Consider the following 15637-nt stretch of genomic DNA (forward strand, 5'->3'; position numbering starts at 1 on the left):
TGCTTTGATGCCAAGTTTAACCAGAAAACAAAAAAAAAATCATCCAGCCAGTAATTTATTTGTAGATTGCTTGATTTACACTCCAGGAATCCTGCATGCAAACTTTGCCCCTCCCCGTGTGCCATAGAGTTTTGTCATTTTTTTAAATTATAACAAAGGTCATAACAGTGAGTTTGTGATCCGGCTGACAAAATGGTCTTTCAAGCAGTGCAAGGACTGATTAGGACTAGGATGTTTCTAAAGTGTAAGGGAGAAGCAGGAAGGCACACAAAAATGACAAAAGTTTATATGTTTCTTATGAAGACACTGAGGACTGTACCTTCTGTCCTAAGAGCTAGAAAAGCTACAGACTGAGGGTGGGCACCATCCTGTGTAACACAGTTACAGAGGCAGGATCACACCTGTGCCTTGTACTCTGCAGCTGTTTTAAACATACATAAAAAAAATTCACATTGAGTAACAACAGCTCAGCTGGAGCAGACTCTTGCAAACACTTGTAGTTTTACAGGGGAAAATAATTTTATCACCTGTCCTTGGCCACATGCAGTCTCTTCATGCATCATTGCACAGAAAGGATTTTTTTTAAAGTGCATTGTAATACATTTTTAATTATAGCCAAAAAGATTGTTCTTTTTGTATGAATCTTTAGGATATATGCTGCATATAATCACACACACATACACATGTGTTTCTACAAATATCTATTGACTTTTTCTCAACAGGTCTAATGAACTAAAGTCTAAATTTGAAAATGATTACACAGATACAGAAACATACTGGGGCAAAGTGGAAAAGTGGTACTTTTTTTTTTTACTTTGAGGAAGTAAATTGTTAACTTATTTTATTGAAGAGAAATTTATAATCTGTTAAATACTATTTATTATTAATAGGGACTTATATACAAAATTTTTAGAATACAATTTTTATTTTACAATCATAAGAAGGACAGATAGTAAATCATTAACTGTGTCACATGGTTTCCATATGATTTGAATTTCACTTTGTGTTGTATCAGCAACCCCTTTAATTTCCTTGGATTGCAAGTCTTGTAAAGGTATGGATGGGAAAGCCATGAATATGGAAATCTAAAGCTTTTGAAGAGGAAAAGACCTCTCTCCATGGCCATTATTAAGGTAACTGCATTTTAAAATAGAATTTTAAATATGTAGTGAGACCTGAAGCCTTTCTAATCAAATTTTATTGTTTCTGTTTTATCACAAAAAGATTCTGTATCACAAATTGATTCAGTATGTTAGTTTTTAAAGGGGACTTATATTTATGTTGACTGACAGTTTATTCTTCCTGACCCTGTCATGTTAGATATCATGTGTTTAATAACACTGAGGACAACATGATTTTGATTGATACAAGACACTCTCTCCTGTGGCGCTTGATTGAACCCCACCTGGTACTGAGACCATGGTGCTCTTTGGAGTACTACCATGCATAAAATGTAGGGCTATTAAAGGTTGGGATCTTCAACAGTGATTTCATGTCCACCTGTGAGCAGGTGTTGGTGCTTGGATTTGAAATGAAGACAATGGATATTTGTGATTACAGATTTGTAAATCTTGGGTAGAATTGTTTTTTAGGTTGCCATGAGCAAAATATAAACCTTGTGTCTTCTCAGCTGTTCCAAGGCTCTTTCAGGACTGGAATCCTTATTCAAAATAATTGTGAGACAGTGAGCAAGCTGACATGCTTGATAATGTGTGGCTCTTCATTTATCTCAGCAAACCTGATGGCTTCAAACAGCACCAAGATGTCCAGACAGGTCTGCAGACTGCTGACATGACAGTAGTTTGCACAACAGGCTTGTCAGGAATAGAAATCCCCTGGCTCACATCTTCTCCTCATGCTGGTATTTCAGAGGAGTCTTCCTGTAAAACTTCCTTTCTCATATTCCTCTTTGTGAAGTGCTTACATAAAAAAGGATAGGGAGGCTGCAATTAGAGGGAGGAATCCTGTTACCTTTCTTACTCATTTCAGGTGCAAGAGCAGAGGCTACTCCTTGCCACTTGAACATTGGGTACAGTATTAGTCATTAAATGTGAACCTTGGAATCTTGCCTGATTTGGCCATAAAGTGCCTTCCAAAGAACTTTCTGTTTGAATCCAGGTATTGACTAAGCTGTTACTGTTGTGCTTCCTGTAACAGTCAAACAGTGCTTGTTTTGTTTTGCTTAATGTTTGGTTTTGTTTTTAATCTGTTCTAAAAACCATAGATACAGCTTGACAAAGGTGGTACTCAAGTTGCAGAATGACATGTTGTCAGAGTCAACACTGTTTCCTTTGCAATTTTCTTGAATGAACCCTAGTAATAAACTTTTAAGTTGGTTCATACACAAATTTTCAGACATAAGAAATTCAGCCACAAACCAAGTGGAGTTGGAAGGGACCTCTGAAGATTATCTAATCTAAACCCCTTGCTAAAGCAGGTGCACCTGTAACAGGTTGCACAGGATTGCATCCAGGCAGGTTTTGAATATCTCCAGAGAAGGAGACTCCACAACTGGGCAGCGTGTTCCAGTGCTCTGTCACCCTCAAAGAGAAGTTTCTTCTCATATTCAGATGGAGCTCTCTGTGTTTAGGTTTGTGCCCATTGCCCAGTGTCCCGTTGCTGGGCATCACTGCAAAAAGTCTGGCCCCATCTTCTTGACACCTGGCCTTATTTTGTGTTCATTGACTAGATCCCCTCTCAGTAGTCTCTCCTCCAGCTTGAACAGAGCCAGCTCCCTCAGCCTGTCCTCACAAGAGAGATGTTCCAGTCTTCCAAATATCTTTGTAACCCTCTGCTGGACCCTCTCCAGTAATTCCTTGTCTTTATTGAACTGGGGATCTCAGAACTGGACACAGTTGCCCAGATGCAGCCTCACCAGGGCAGAGTAAAGGGAGAGAAGGGAGGGAATAGCCACTCTTGACCTGCTGGTCACACTGATCATAGTGCACTCCACAATGCCATTTGCCTTCTTGGCCACACAGAGACATTGCTGGCTCATGGTTAACTTGTCTTTTTGTGTTGGTAAACACAAAGTTCAATTTATGATGGACTTTGTACTGAAGTCCACTTCCCAGAATCTAACTGTGAATTGAATATAAATTGCATTAGTGATTTGCAGGAGATTAATGGTATTTTATTGGAGAGAATAGGAAAGAACAGTGAAAGGATTCCAGCTATCCCAGCTGCAAGACTGCCTGAGCTTTCTGACCTCTTCTGGGCCAGGACATGAAACCTAAGTAGGAGATAGAATGAGAGGCTAGAAATAGCTAAGGCCTAGATCCAAGAAAGTAATCCATACACTCATCACCTTTTCAGGCTGTTATGTTCCCACTTGTCTTCATTAGGAAATGAAGAACTTAAGTTCTCTCTTTTGGGTTTGTATCTAGGTCACAATGAAGATGAGCCCAGTCAACCCAAGCAAAGAACAGTCATTACCTTTATTTATGGGTTATTAACCAATTATCTAATTTCATTCCTCTCTGGCAGTGTGCCTGAATTCACAAAGTCCAAAGGGATCTGCCTCCACATGCCCTTTCCCTGCTCCAAGTTTCCTGGTGCAGCTGTTCCCCATGTATTGTCTGCAGCTGTTTGGCACTGGCACCAGCCCAGCCTTGGCATGTCCTGCATCCCATCCTTTGCATTTGCTGCCAGCAGCTTTTTCCTAAGATATGTAAATGAAGTAAAGGGACTTTGTAATTTTAAGTTTATAGCTTTGCAGAGGTGAATGAGAAAAAGAATGTACTGCCTTCCGGCTTTTCTGCTTCACCTGCCAAATACCACAGATCTACAGAGGAAAGGCATGTAAGGACTACTCAAGAGGTCACAAGAACCCTTTCAGTGTTGGGCAATGTAAAATGTAGTTCTGACTACAAATTAATTCTATTTGCAGTGAGCTATGTGGTTAAATCATCTATGTGTAGCTATCCACAGCTTAGAAGATATTTCTCAAAGAGGTATACGCTGGTCCAGGTTGGCTCCTTACAAGCCTCTTTAACAGGAGAGCTGCAATCTTGTTTAGCACTTTGCTACTGCATGTGGAAAATCAAGCAGGAGTGATAAAAACACTGGACATGTGCACACAAATGCAGTGACACAATTAGAAGCTGCCAAATGATGTTTATTCTGATACCATGGTATGTGCTCAAGACAAAGTTTTCTCAACATTTTGTGCTGTGCACAGTAAAGGAGAAGAGTTCAGAAATTTAGAAAGTTCTGGGAAGGAATCAATCTTTTTTCCATAAGCTGCTTTTAAACACTTGTTTCTCAGTGTTTTACAACTCTTAGGAATTATCTCAACAGCTGTTTGAGTGGAGAGTCACTGTTTGGGAGAATGGGTGACCTCGGCAGGTTTAGAAATGCAGCTCTCTTGGGCTGATTGTTCACCAGTATCTCAGCACATTCTCCATTTTGTACTTGCCTGTTCAAATGGTCATGAGAATTGCTGTAGAATATTTTAAATGATGAATATATTGTTACTGTTAATCTTCTTTTTTTTTCTTCTTCTTTTTAGGAATCAGTAATGAAGAAAGACTCCGTCAATTAAAAAGAAAATTTACATTTATCTTTTCCAGAATAGATGTGTATTTTAGAAGTTAATTTAATATTAAATCAAGAACATGGAAAAATGCAAGTCTCTTTGCCATAAAAAAATGGATAACCCAACTTGCCTTTGTATGAAGCAAGATGAGAAGGTGGTATTGTCAGGAAAAAGATTCCATTGTAGGAAAGCATTTAGATTCCTTTACATTAAGTGAGGAGAGAATGACAACATGGCTGTTGCACACATGGTGAAATTTACTAAGCAGAATTTCTTTTTTTTAGTTGGTGGAATGATAATTTATGTAGTTGATATTGGAGTGGACTTCTGGGTAGCTAGTAGATATTTCTGTCAAGGACAATATTCCTGGAGTATATTGATACTTTGTTTTAGAGGTCTTTCATCAATAATAACTCAGATATTTAGTTATGAGTGGTTTAAAAACGACTGGGAAGGTACTGATACTGGGAAGCTGAAACTGGTTTTTCTAGTTCATCTCTTTCATTGTGGAATTTTTATAAGGTAAGCACACTTAAACATTTATTTTAAGTTGAGAAATCATGGTGCTTTAGGACAGTTACTAAGAAGTGCTTAGTATGGCTTCAGGGACAAGAGCAATTCTGGCCTTAACAATTACTGCTCCATGAGAACAAATGTCTTTTTGTGGTAAATTTTGTCAGGTTTTGATGGACATGTAGTTTTTCTTCCATATACCTGCAAGTAATGATTTTTATCATTCACTACCCTATTCCGTTTGATTAATCAACCATTTGATGAGGCATACATAATAAAAATTATTGCTTTGAAATGTACTACTGTCATAACTAATAAATACGAGTTTTCAAAGTGATGTTATGCACAGTTAGCATCTGAGATAGCTGAAGAAGTAATGTTTCAACCTGAGTGTCTAACCATGTGTGGAAAACTCACCAAGATTCAGAAGAGAAATGAATAGCTGAATAGTTAGTAAGGATATTTGCAGCAGCATTCCCTCAGGGACTGATTTAATGGTGATAGGAAACTTTGTTTGCTTAGTGGATTACCTTGACTCTAATGCGATCCACAAAACTCTTGGATTTACCTGAACTCATACACTTTCCAATGAATATCTCTTACCATGAATTTCTATAATTCTGAATCTTCTTTCCCAGAATTAGCTCCATATTTTCTGAGTGACTTATTATCTAGTGAACATTATTTTGTCCTTTGACAGTGTTGTCAACTTGGTTGCTTGTTCTCTATTGCACAAATGATATTTTCTCCAGTGCTGCTACTTATGCTTGGAAAATTTCCAAGATGTTATATATGAGTTACAAAGTTCCTTCAGCCACTCCTCACAATCCAGCAGTGTGGTAATGCATGCTGTAAAGTATAAACTGGTAACAACAAGCTGGCATCTGGGCTTGTACCTTTGTGATTCACTATTACATACTTTTATTGTATGTATTTTCCTTAGGTGTATCAAGGTACAACTTCCTCCTGTCCTCCCTCTTAGTCATCTAATTTATGTAGTTAATTTAGACAATGAGTCTCTCAGGTTTGTCTGTGCAGTAAATGGATAAAAATAGATTCTGTCAAGTCAGGTCACACTTGTTAAGGTGAGATTCTCCAGAAAGTCCTTTGGGGCAGAAACCCATATTCTTCATTCAAAGAGGAAAATGAGGGCCTAGCCATTAAATAAGATTTGGTCAGTGAACTCTGCAGGCTTGAAATTATAAGATGTGAATAAACCTTATCAAATTTTCTTTCTTTCTTTCTTTCTTTCTTTCTTTCTTTCTTTCTTTCTTTCTTTCTTTCTTTCTTTCTTTCTTTCTTTCTTTCTTTCTTTCTTTCTTTCTTTCTTTCTTTCTTTCTTTCTTTCTTTTCCTTCCTTCCTTCCTTCCTTCCTTCCTTCCTTCCTTCCTTCCTTCCTTCCTTCCTTCCTTCCTTCCTTCCTTCCTTCCTTCCTTCCTTCCTTCCTTCCTTCCTTCCTTCCTTCCTTCCTTCCTTCCTTCCTTCCTTCCTTCCTTCCTTCCTTCCTTCCTTCCTTCCTTCCTTCCTTCCTTCCTTCCTTCCTTCCTTCCTTCCTTCCTTCCTTCCTTCCTTCCTTCCTTCCTTCCTTCCTTCCTTCCTTCCTTCCTTCCTTCCTTCCTTCCTTCCTTCCTCCCTTCCTCCCTCCCTCCCTCCCTCCCTCCCTTCCTCCCTTCCTCCCTCCCTCCACTTTCATCTCCTTAGTTTGGAAAGGACCATAAAAATCAACTCTCTGCCATGGGCAGAGATATCTTCTACTTGACCAGGTTGATCAAAGCCCCATTCAACATAGCCTTGAGCCCTTCCAGGGGTGGGGCATCCACAGCTTTTCTGGGAAACCTGTGCATCACCACCCTAGCAGGAAAGAGTTTCATCCTGATAACTTGTCTTAGCCTACTGTGTTCCAGTTTGAAGCCATTCCCTCTTGTTCTATCACTCCATGCTCTTGTACAAAGTCCTTCTTGAGCTTTCTTCTAGGCTCCCTTTATGTACTGGAACTGGTGGCTTACAAACTAGTACCCTTTGGGAACTGGAGGTTTGGGCAGTGCACAGAACAATGGGTATCAGTTTGGGTTTGCTAACACACTGACAATGCTAAGGAATAAATATACAAACTATATTGCTATATATATATATAGATGTATATACATACATACAATATATATATAAAATGGGAGGCAAACAAAATTAAAAATATTTCTTATCTAAGAAGGCTTAATTTCTTTTGTTGGAAAGAGTACATACCTGCAATTATATTTCATATGAAATAGTATGCTCTGCAAGGAGACAAAATTAAGTTAAAAATGTAAATTTTAACTATGCTGAACTAAAATTATATTCAACCTGACCCATTTAAATGGGTCACACAGATGTTTGTAGAATTGAGAACAGTTGTGACATACCAGACAACATTAAGACAATAACACTGCCACGGAATGTGGAGAAATGGGACATTTCCTTAGGGCAGTATATGAATTCTGGAGCTGTCTGATGTATAGCATTGTGCTTCATCAGCCTAGGATACACCTGTGGAGACTAAACATTAGCAATTCATAATCTTTGCTGTCAGAATAGGTCACATAGGCAGCAGCCACTGTGATACTGGCATCAGCTGTTGCACTTCTTGGTGCTTAAAGGTAGCTCAGAATGCCCAGCAACTTTGAATAGAAGCAGAAGAGAAAGATTTTTTTGTTTATTTGTAAAAATTAATTCTAGATCCATGAGACATCAGAGTAAATGCGAGGGCTTTGCTGAGCCTGGGGTTATTTCATTACGTATTTCTAAAAGGAAGTGAGATGGGCTCCAGGATGGGCCCTGTTCTGAAGCAGTACCAGCTGGCAGCAGTGAGCACTCCTGTGGGAGATGCACTTTGGAAAAGGACCTCCTCTGCTTAGTGATAGAACTCTGGGAGGAGGTGAGTAGGCTGAGGAGTATCAGAGAGAGAGACAGCCATGCAGACTGCTAGAATCACACTCTACCTTTCCTGAGACTGCCCCACAGGCAGGCAGGCAGGCAGGATGCATGAGGTGGGTGATTCCCTATCCACTCTTCACCTGGCTGAGCACAGTGACTTAAGGCTAGGGGGCAATGGCAACAAGTTCCTGCCCAGTGCAGCAGGGGTGTCTCCCCTGTGAGTAGCCCACCTTCCCAGGAGCCCTGGCATATCAGGTATGAACTCTGCAAGCTCTGAACAATTACAAGGATGTTGAGTCATCTGGCTAGGAGATGTCACTGAGGTTAAGTTACCAAAACCCTGTGTCAAACTCTTACTGCTGTCTACAAAGGAAAGCAGGCTGTCGTCAGATGGGGGTCATTCTTTTCTTTTAAAGAGCAAGTGACAGGATGAGAGGAAATGGCCCCAGCTTGCACTGGGAGAGTTTGGATTGGATATTAGGAGAATTTTCTTCACTGCACTGGGACAGGTGCCCAGGGAAGTGGGTGAGTCTCCATCTCTGGAGATATTTAAAAGACATGTAGATGTGGCACTTAGGGGCATGGTTTAGTGGTGGACTTGACAGTGCAAGAGCAGTAGCTGTTCTCAATGATATTAAAGATCTTTTCCAAACTAAAGGATTCTGTGATTCTATGTGTTTGATCACATTTTCTTGATATAAATTTACAGACCTAAGAATTGATTCAATTGCATTAGTTTCATGGGTTTAATCCAAGTATTTTGATACTTAGAAGGTGAAATTTAACATGCAGCAGAGAGTAATTTTCATTTGATAAGGATCTATACAATGCTAAAAGATGTGACTGCATGGCCAGAATTTTGACAGGACAATCATTATTACCAGGCCACTCACACCCTGCCTATACGAATTTCTAAATGGCACCCTAACATTTATCAGTATAGTTTGATGAGATGGGATGTGTAGTATAATGCTGGGATTGTGTTACAAAGTCAGTGGAAATCAGAGGGGAAGCATGTGATAGGAAACATTGGCAAGGCTGCTTGCTTGTCACATGTGAAGGCTGTGAAACAACAAACAAAATAGCTGTCACCCCTGTGAATTCCCAGCCAGAGACAAAGCCTTCCTAATTTTACAGCATCAAACTTCATCACTTGTGAAATGATGATGAATATCTAGGAACATCTCAAGAACAGAGAGACAGTGGAGCTGTGTTTCCATGAGTGTTAATAACAAGTAGGAGCCCTGACATCTGTGTTCTCTACAAAGAAACGCTGCAAAGGCAGAAACCCTTTATTTTCCTCCTGTCAAAGTGAATGATATTTAGAAACAGTGGTAATTCTTTACCTTTGTCTTTACCATATGACAATTTCAGTTGTAAAGAAATTGTAGGCTTTTTACTCTGTTGGCTTTCAAGTAGCTTATATACCTTGAAAGAATGAAAAACATATTTTCTTTAATGAATTTATAGGGAGAAAAAGTAAATGGTAAACCTGCATTTGTCTGTATTATTGACATAACCATTTCACATTCCATTTAGGATGCACCTCTATCTAAAATACATAACAAATCCATTACTTTTTATTAATCTATTTATATTACAGTTGTAGTACCTTTGTAGAAGACTTTTTGCTTCAATGAATATTGAAGCCCAGAACTTCTATAGCAATAGATATATTCTAGGAAAATAGATTAGAGGAGTACAGCTATAATAGTTTCAGAGCAGGCACGGGGTTTAGCTGAGCTGTGGGCATGATAAAGGAGAAAATTTAAACCTGACCTATCCTTTATTATGAACTGAACTTTGCCCTAGGCTAGGAAAGTACTTCAACACTAGGTCTAAAGTTGACTATGAGCCCTTCCTAAAAGATCCTATTAAATGCCAAAGGGACAGATGAGAATGACAATATAAGTACAAAATACTCTTAAAATGTGAAAAGTTGTTGCAATGAACTTAGAGTAAGTGACATAAGCATGTGGGGCTCCCTCATTAATACATAATCATGAGAGAAGGCCACCCTCCTTAATACATAATCAAAGAGCAGTAGAAGTATTTGGAGTTTACTAGGAAAATAAAAAGCTATTCTATAGAGTGTTCAAAGTCAGAAGTGGCCTCACCAAAACTGCTACAATTAGTGACAAATCCATAGCATACCATCTTGTAACAATATAAACCTAATATACAGTGCTCAGACGGAATGTGCTTTGAAATCTGACAAGTGATTTCAGGTATGTATCCAGGTGAAATATTCCTTTTAGGACATTTCTTGCCTTGCACATCACCTGCCATCTTGGCTGTGAGCTTTGCAGCTCAAAATTTGTGCAGCTGGTTTCCACTTCTTGCTGCTCTGGTGGATGAGTCCATGGACAACTAGCAGTAGTAGACGAGCAGTCTACCCAATTGTTTTTTCTTGAAAACATTGCAAACTTTCCAGATTTTTACATCTCAGATGCAAGAACCAGAGGTTTTGGAATACTAATTGTTTTATAAACAGAAAAAAGCTTTAGATGCCTTGTCAAACAGTTCAGTTCTTTGCTTATGAGTGATTATTCAGGGAACAATAAGATAAATACACAAAACCATAAAAATAAAAATGAGTTTCCTTTCGGAGTAAATAACGGATCCAGAGCCAGCTCATGGACTGAGTGACAGGGATGCAGTCTATGAATCTCTGCAAGGAGAAAAGGAAAGGCTCTTGAGTAGTAACAAAGTTGTTCCACACCTATTCCTACTGTTGCAATTCTCACTTGTATGCTCAACATGCCTTAACATACCAGGGCATAAGTCATTAATCCTCTGGCATGCCCTTAACCCAGGAGCTGACAATCCTGGCTGTCTCGCTTGTGGTTGTGGAAGAGGACCCTACACTGCCTTCCCTGTGGTCAAAGGATTTGGTCTTTAAAGGTGATAAAGGTGTTAAACTTTTAACCTCTGAAGGAGCCAGGGATTCTTCCTTAGCTCCCTTAGTAAGGAGAGGAGTCCTGAGCCCCAGTGTTACACTGGGAGGAGACGAGGCTGGGAGATCTGGCTGGCTGCTGATCTGCTGCCCTCTGTTCTCCGTGTACCGTAAATGCAAGGCGCGGCTTTCATCAGGCCCGTGGTGTGTGCGATCCTGTGGATGGCCAGGGAATTAGGAAGCTGCACTTCAGCAGGAATCCTGCAGTTATCTCAGATGCTCTCTTAGGGAATGTAAGCAGAAATCAAGTTACGGCACCGGACCTTGCCTTTCTCAGCTTGTGTATTTAGCGGTCCTTAAGATAACCAAGTGTTGGCTTGTGGTGCTCTGTTTAGTTTCTCAAGAAAATAGATTCAAATGAACGATGCAGCTGTCATGATTTATTTACTGAATTAGCTTCTCTTTGGATGAGGAAAGACTCTAGTAGTTTTTGCAAGGCTAGAAAAATTGTCTGAATAATAGTGAGTTTTCTTCAAAAAGGACTCCTTAGGTTGTCCTTGCCTGCTGGTTATAGTCAAAATGAGTTCATTGGAGAAGAATCTTAGAAGCTGAAAACATCTGGGAACTAAATAGACAGAAATAGGTTTGGAAGTGATGTCTGAAGGCTGCTATGATAAAAATCCTGTTTATGGACAAACACATGGATTTACATACCTATAAAGTCAAGAACTTAGTATAAATGAAATTCTAACAGTTGATTCCAAGAATCATTATTAGTCTAGATCTATTCATTACAGAAAAAGAAAGAATTCTTCTATACATAAAAAATCTTCAGTAATAATCATACTAATGATAATAATAATGATACAGTTAAAATTGTTACACACATATTTTTTCATTCTTATCCCTTTTTTCAAGCCATCCCTTATCATCCTATGCATGTGCTTTTCTACACTGTATCCTATCTCTCCACATCTCAGGAACTCTGCTCTCATAGCAAGACTAGATTTCTCTATCCTACATCATCATATATGTAATAAATATCTCATTTGAGAGTGTATCAACAGGCAGTGTATCTGCCTGTTACTGTTACCTATATAAAACTATGACTATGACACAAAGATGGAAAAAAAAAGATAAAACTTGATTTCATTGTTACCAAAATATAAGTCTTCCTGATTATTTAGAAAGTAACTATGTAGTAGATTTTCTTAAAAGTCTGTTTTATGTTTGTAATTCATCGGTTATTATCCTTGGGGCTTTGGATCTATATTCTGCTTACATAGATGTGGAACTTCACAGCTGGATATTCATTAATACCCTGAAAATGATATAAAGGAAGTGAATGAGTATCTCAAAGAGAGACTGAGGAGAGATGCCAAGTGAATTTTCAGAAAGGCAGTAATTTAAAGAAATAAGAACCTAACAAAATTGAGCTTGTATTCTTTATTTAGAAAAGTCTCATTCTGTTTTATTAATTTTCTTATTGCATGGCTTAACTTTTCTTATTGCTGGGCTTAAATGATTCTCTGATATCCCTGAGACCAGACAGATATCAGACAAAATTTTATCTGAGTAGAAGATGGAAAAGCTGTAAGGCTGTACAATTTTGTTGAGTTGGTCTTCTAAAAAGTGCTGTCTAATCAAGTGTCCTTTTTAAAATAGGTATTGGTTTGCTTTGAAATACGGCTGTCAAGCTGCATTTAAACAAACAAGTAGCAGAGGTACATCAGAAACAGACCCTTCCAACTTCATTCAAAAACAAACTATTGATGCAGTGACTGATATTAACATGCTCAGGGTGTTCAAGGCTTTTCTTGAGACAACACCACAACTTTTTCTTCAGATTTACATTCTCATGGAACATGGCAAAACTCATTCCTATCAATGTAAGTCTGTCTATTTACTTCTTTTGCAAGTTGAGTATCTTACCTAAAAATATAACTCATGACTGGATAACATTTTAACATACCTTGGAAAACAAGCATTCCACTCTATTATTACTCTGCATTTAATTAGAATTTCTGTCTAGTAGATGGTCCATTCTGCTGAATCAATGAGAAGGAAGATTTCACTATAAAAATGAAAAGTCATATATAAATACTGTGCATCAATAAATGTAAAAGTCATAATAGCTAATCAAACCATAATGATGCATCTCTTGAAAATAAGCTCTTAAATGCAATTAGCATGTAATTTCCAGAGCATTTTGATATGTGTGGTTTTGATTAAAGATTCTTTTAAAACTGCTACCTAGGCACTTGGAATTCAGTAAAGTAATCAAAGCAGCCCTGCAAGCTGTCACTACCATTACCCATGTTACAGGTGAGGGACAGGGTCAAAATTAAATCTGAGGATATGTCAGTATTGTAGAATGCAACATGGTGAAGAGATACTGGTTCAACTCTCAGAAGCAAGACAGCAGCTGTACCATTTCCAGCTCTAAGTCTAGCAGAATTATTGGCAGGACATTGACTTATTCAGGGTTGGAATTGAACTAAGTCTAGTGTTCCTTCAAAGTCCATGGAGTCAAAATTGACTCAGGTAAAAGGACCAGGCAAATCTTATCTTGGATATGACAATGTGAATGATCAAATCTTAGTTATAGATTTCTACATCTTAGACACAGCAGACTCACATATATTGATTGTTGAAACTTAAATTTTTATGGTCTATTTGCAATACTTTGGGAATTTCTAAGTCACTGTGTATGGATATGGCAGATATTTAGAGAAGGCCATTAAGGACCAGGAGCTGGGCAGGATAACACAAGTGTACCAAACAGCATCAGATACCTAGATTTAAGTAACTGAAGTGAGCTTAAAATTAGGGTGACGTGTTTTGGAGCAGAGAGTAAATATAAAACTGGGTTAAAGAAAGTATTAGGAAAGCATGTCATTTTCTAAAACTTCATTCAGCAATCATAGTGTAAAATAGTGTCTCTTTTTCTCCGATGTAACATTTTTCCTTGTGTTTTGTTTAGATGCTGCCATTATGATGTCTTTTTGTGGTATCTCCTTATCAATGGTTGATTATCAGATATCACTACGAAAATCTCTGCCTGACAAAGATGAATTTCATCTCTTTTCCAAGTTTGTGTATCTCTTCTATAAACTGCTTACCATCACTTCTTGGATACTCAGTATTTCATTGATCACTCTACTCAATGTCAGAATTTCTGTAATTCTGCTGATATTTCTTTGGATCTGTGGCTTCATTTGGACTTTGAAACAGAATACAACATTTTGCAAGTCTAAGAAGATGGAGTATCTCTACAGAACTGTAGTTGGAATCATCCTATTTTTTTCATTTTTTAACATAAAGGGGAGAAGAACAAAATTCTGCATTTCTATTTATTATGCTACTCACACTGTAGTGACTCTAGGTATTTTATTTGTATACATGTTCTGGAAACCTTCCATTATCAAAGAAATATGTTTTACAATTGTAAGCATATTAACTCTTTCAAGTCTGGTGTTAGGTATTATTTTTCTTGTTGTTTATTACAGCCATTTTCATCCCACTACTTATTGCACACCTCAGGCATATTCAGATGAAATGGATGGAGGGGCGGGGCAAAAAGTTAGAGTGAAAAGTGGTAGATTTCAGAATTTCTTAATGCAATGAACATTAAAAGTGTGGTCTTGGTTTTTTCTTTGTCTGTTATTTGTTTTTTGGTTTTTTTTTTTTTTTTTTTGTTTTTTTTTTTTTTTTTGTTTTTTTTTTTTTTTTTTATTTTTGTGTCCTTAATAGCAAGATCTTGCTGGACAGTGTGTTTCTCTGTCATTGTTACTTATGTATCATCACTGAAGAGTACATAGTGGCTTTGAATAACTACTTGTTTTCCACAATACAAAGACTCTGTAACATGAACACTTATGTGCTGGTGAAAGTTAGTTTGTCAAAGAAACGATTTCATCTATTCATCCAACACAATTCACAGTTTTACTTTTTTAGCAATGCAAATGTAACATAGGAAAAACTAAGAGTTAATTAAATGAAATATAGCATTAAACCCACATTCTATTACTTTATGTTGATTCTGTTAAAAACAAGGCTCTTTTTTTTTTTTCTTTTTTTCATTTTCTTTCTTGCTGGAAGGAAAGAAGAGAACATTTAAAATAACTGAGGGCAATGATCAGTCTTCTGCTTCTCCCCATTACTGTAAGGGCTGCAGTCCTTCATGTTAACACACTGTACTGCCTTCTCCCTGAAGAATAGCTTTGATTTATGGCTCAATCACTGTCTTGCCACAAGGAAATTTGGGGAGATGTTTTCAAGCATTTTATCATCTAGGTGTTCTAATGACTTCTTTGTTGTTTTTGTTCTGTTAATCTTTCACACAATCTTCTGTATTTAGGGATGATACCAGTTTGTTCTGGGTTATAATAGCAGCCTGAGCGATCTATGGATGGCAACAGGAGTCTTGCATGAAAATCAAGAGCCATCTTCCATGAAACTTTCTTCTCCTTTGGGCTCTAAGATGTAACACGTTAAATGCTGATTTCCACTAAAATATGAGGCTATGCAGATCAGGCAGTGGTGCAGCATCTTCTGTCTATTGCTGGAAAAAAGAGGAGCAACTATTCTGATGACTTGCACTCGGAGGGGCTGGCAAAAGATAAAACTAGCTTGTCCATCAAGAATTTTTGGCAGAAGGCAGAGTGAAACCAGACATTTCAGCTCTGTGTTCAAATGCTAAATCAACAACAATGAAATAAGGTTGATAGCCACAGTTTGTTCAGAAATAAAATCTAAGGGGGAGTATTTCAGAGCTGTTG

At 38.0% G+C, this 15637-nt stretch overlaps 1 protein-coding gene across 2 annotated transcripts; it reads left to right on the forward strand.

Moving 5' to 3' along the window:
• Positions 1-1001: 1001 nt before the first annotated feature.
• Positions 1002-14507, forward strand: XKR9 (XK related 9). 2 transcript variants are annotated; one of them, XM_063170195.1, is made up of 5 exons: positions 1009-1133; positions 1990-2118; positions 4511-5059; positions 12522-12745; positions 13840-14507. In XM_063170195.1, exons 3-5 carry the CDS (start codon positions 4770-4772, stop codon positions 14481-14483), a joined length of 1158 nt encoding a protein of 385 aa, XP_063026265.1. In that variant the 5' UTR covers positions 1009-1133; positions 1990-2118; positions 4511-4769; the 3' UTR covers positions 14484-14507. The 2 variants fall into 2 exon arrangements, with proteins under 2 accessions (XP_063026274.1, XP_063026265.1); XM_063170204.1 differs by lacking the exon at positions 1990-2118 and having other exon boundaries at positions 1002-1133.
• The last annotated feature ends 1130 nt before the right edge of the window (positions 14508-15637 follow it).

Source organism: Melospiza melodia, chromosome 1 (assembly GCF_035770615.1).
Source record: "Melospiza melodia melodia isolate bMelMel2 chromosome 1, bMelMel2.pri, whole genome shotgun sequence".
Taxonomy (NCBI): domain Eukaryota; kingdom Metazoa; phylum Chordata; class Aves; order Passeriformes; family Passerellidae; genus Melospiza; species Melospiza melodia.

Excerpts from the sequence above, each read along its gene's own strand:
- XKR9 (XM_063170204.1), top strand. The coding sequence starts at position 4,770 with ATGGCTGTTGCACACATGGTGAAATTTACTAAGCAGAATTTCTTTTTT. Across the intron at positions 5,060-12,521 it reads CATTGTGGAATTTTTATAAG|GTATTGGTTTGCTTTGAAAT; the intron begins GTAAGCACACTT and ends TTTTTAAAATAG. Across the intron at positions 12,746-13,839 it reads CAAAACTCATTCCTATCAAT|ATGCTGCCATTATGATGTCT; the intron begins GTAAGTCTGTCT and ends TGTTTTGTTTAG.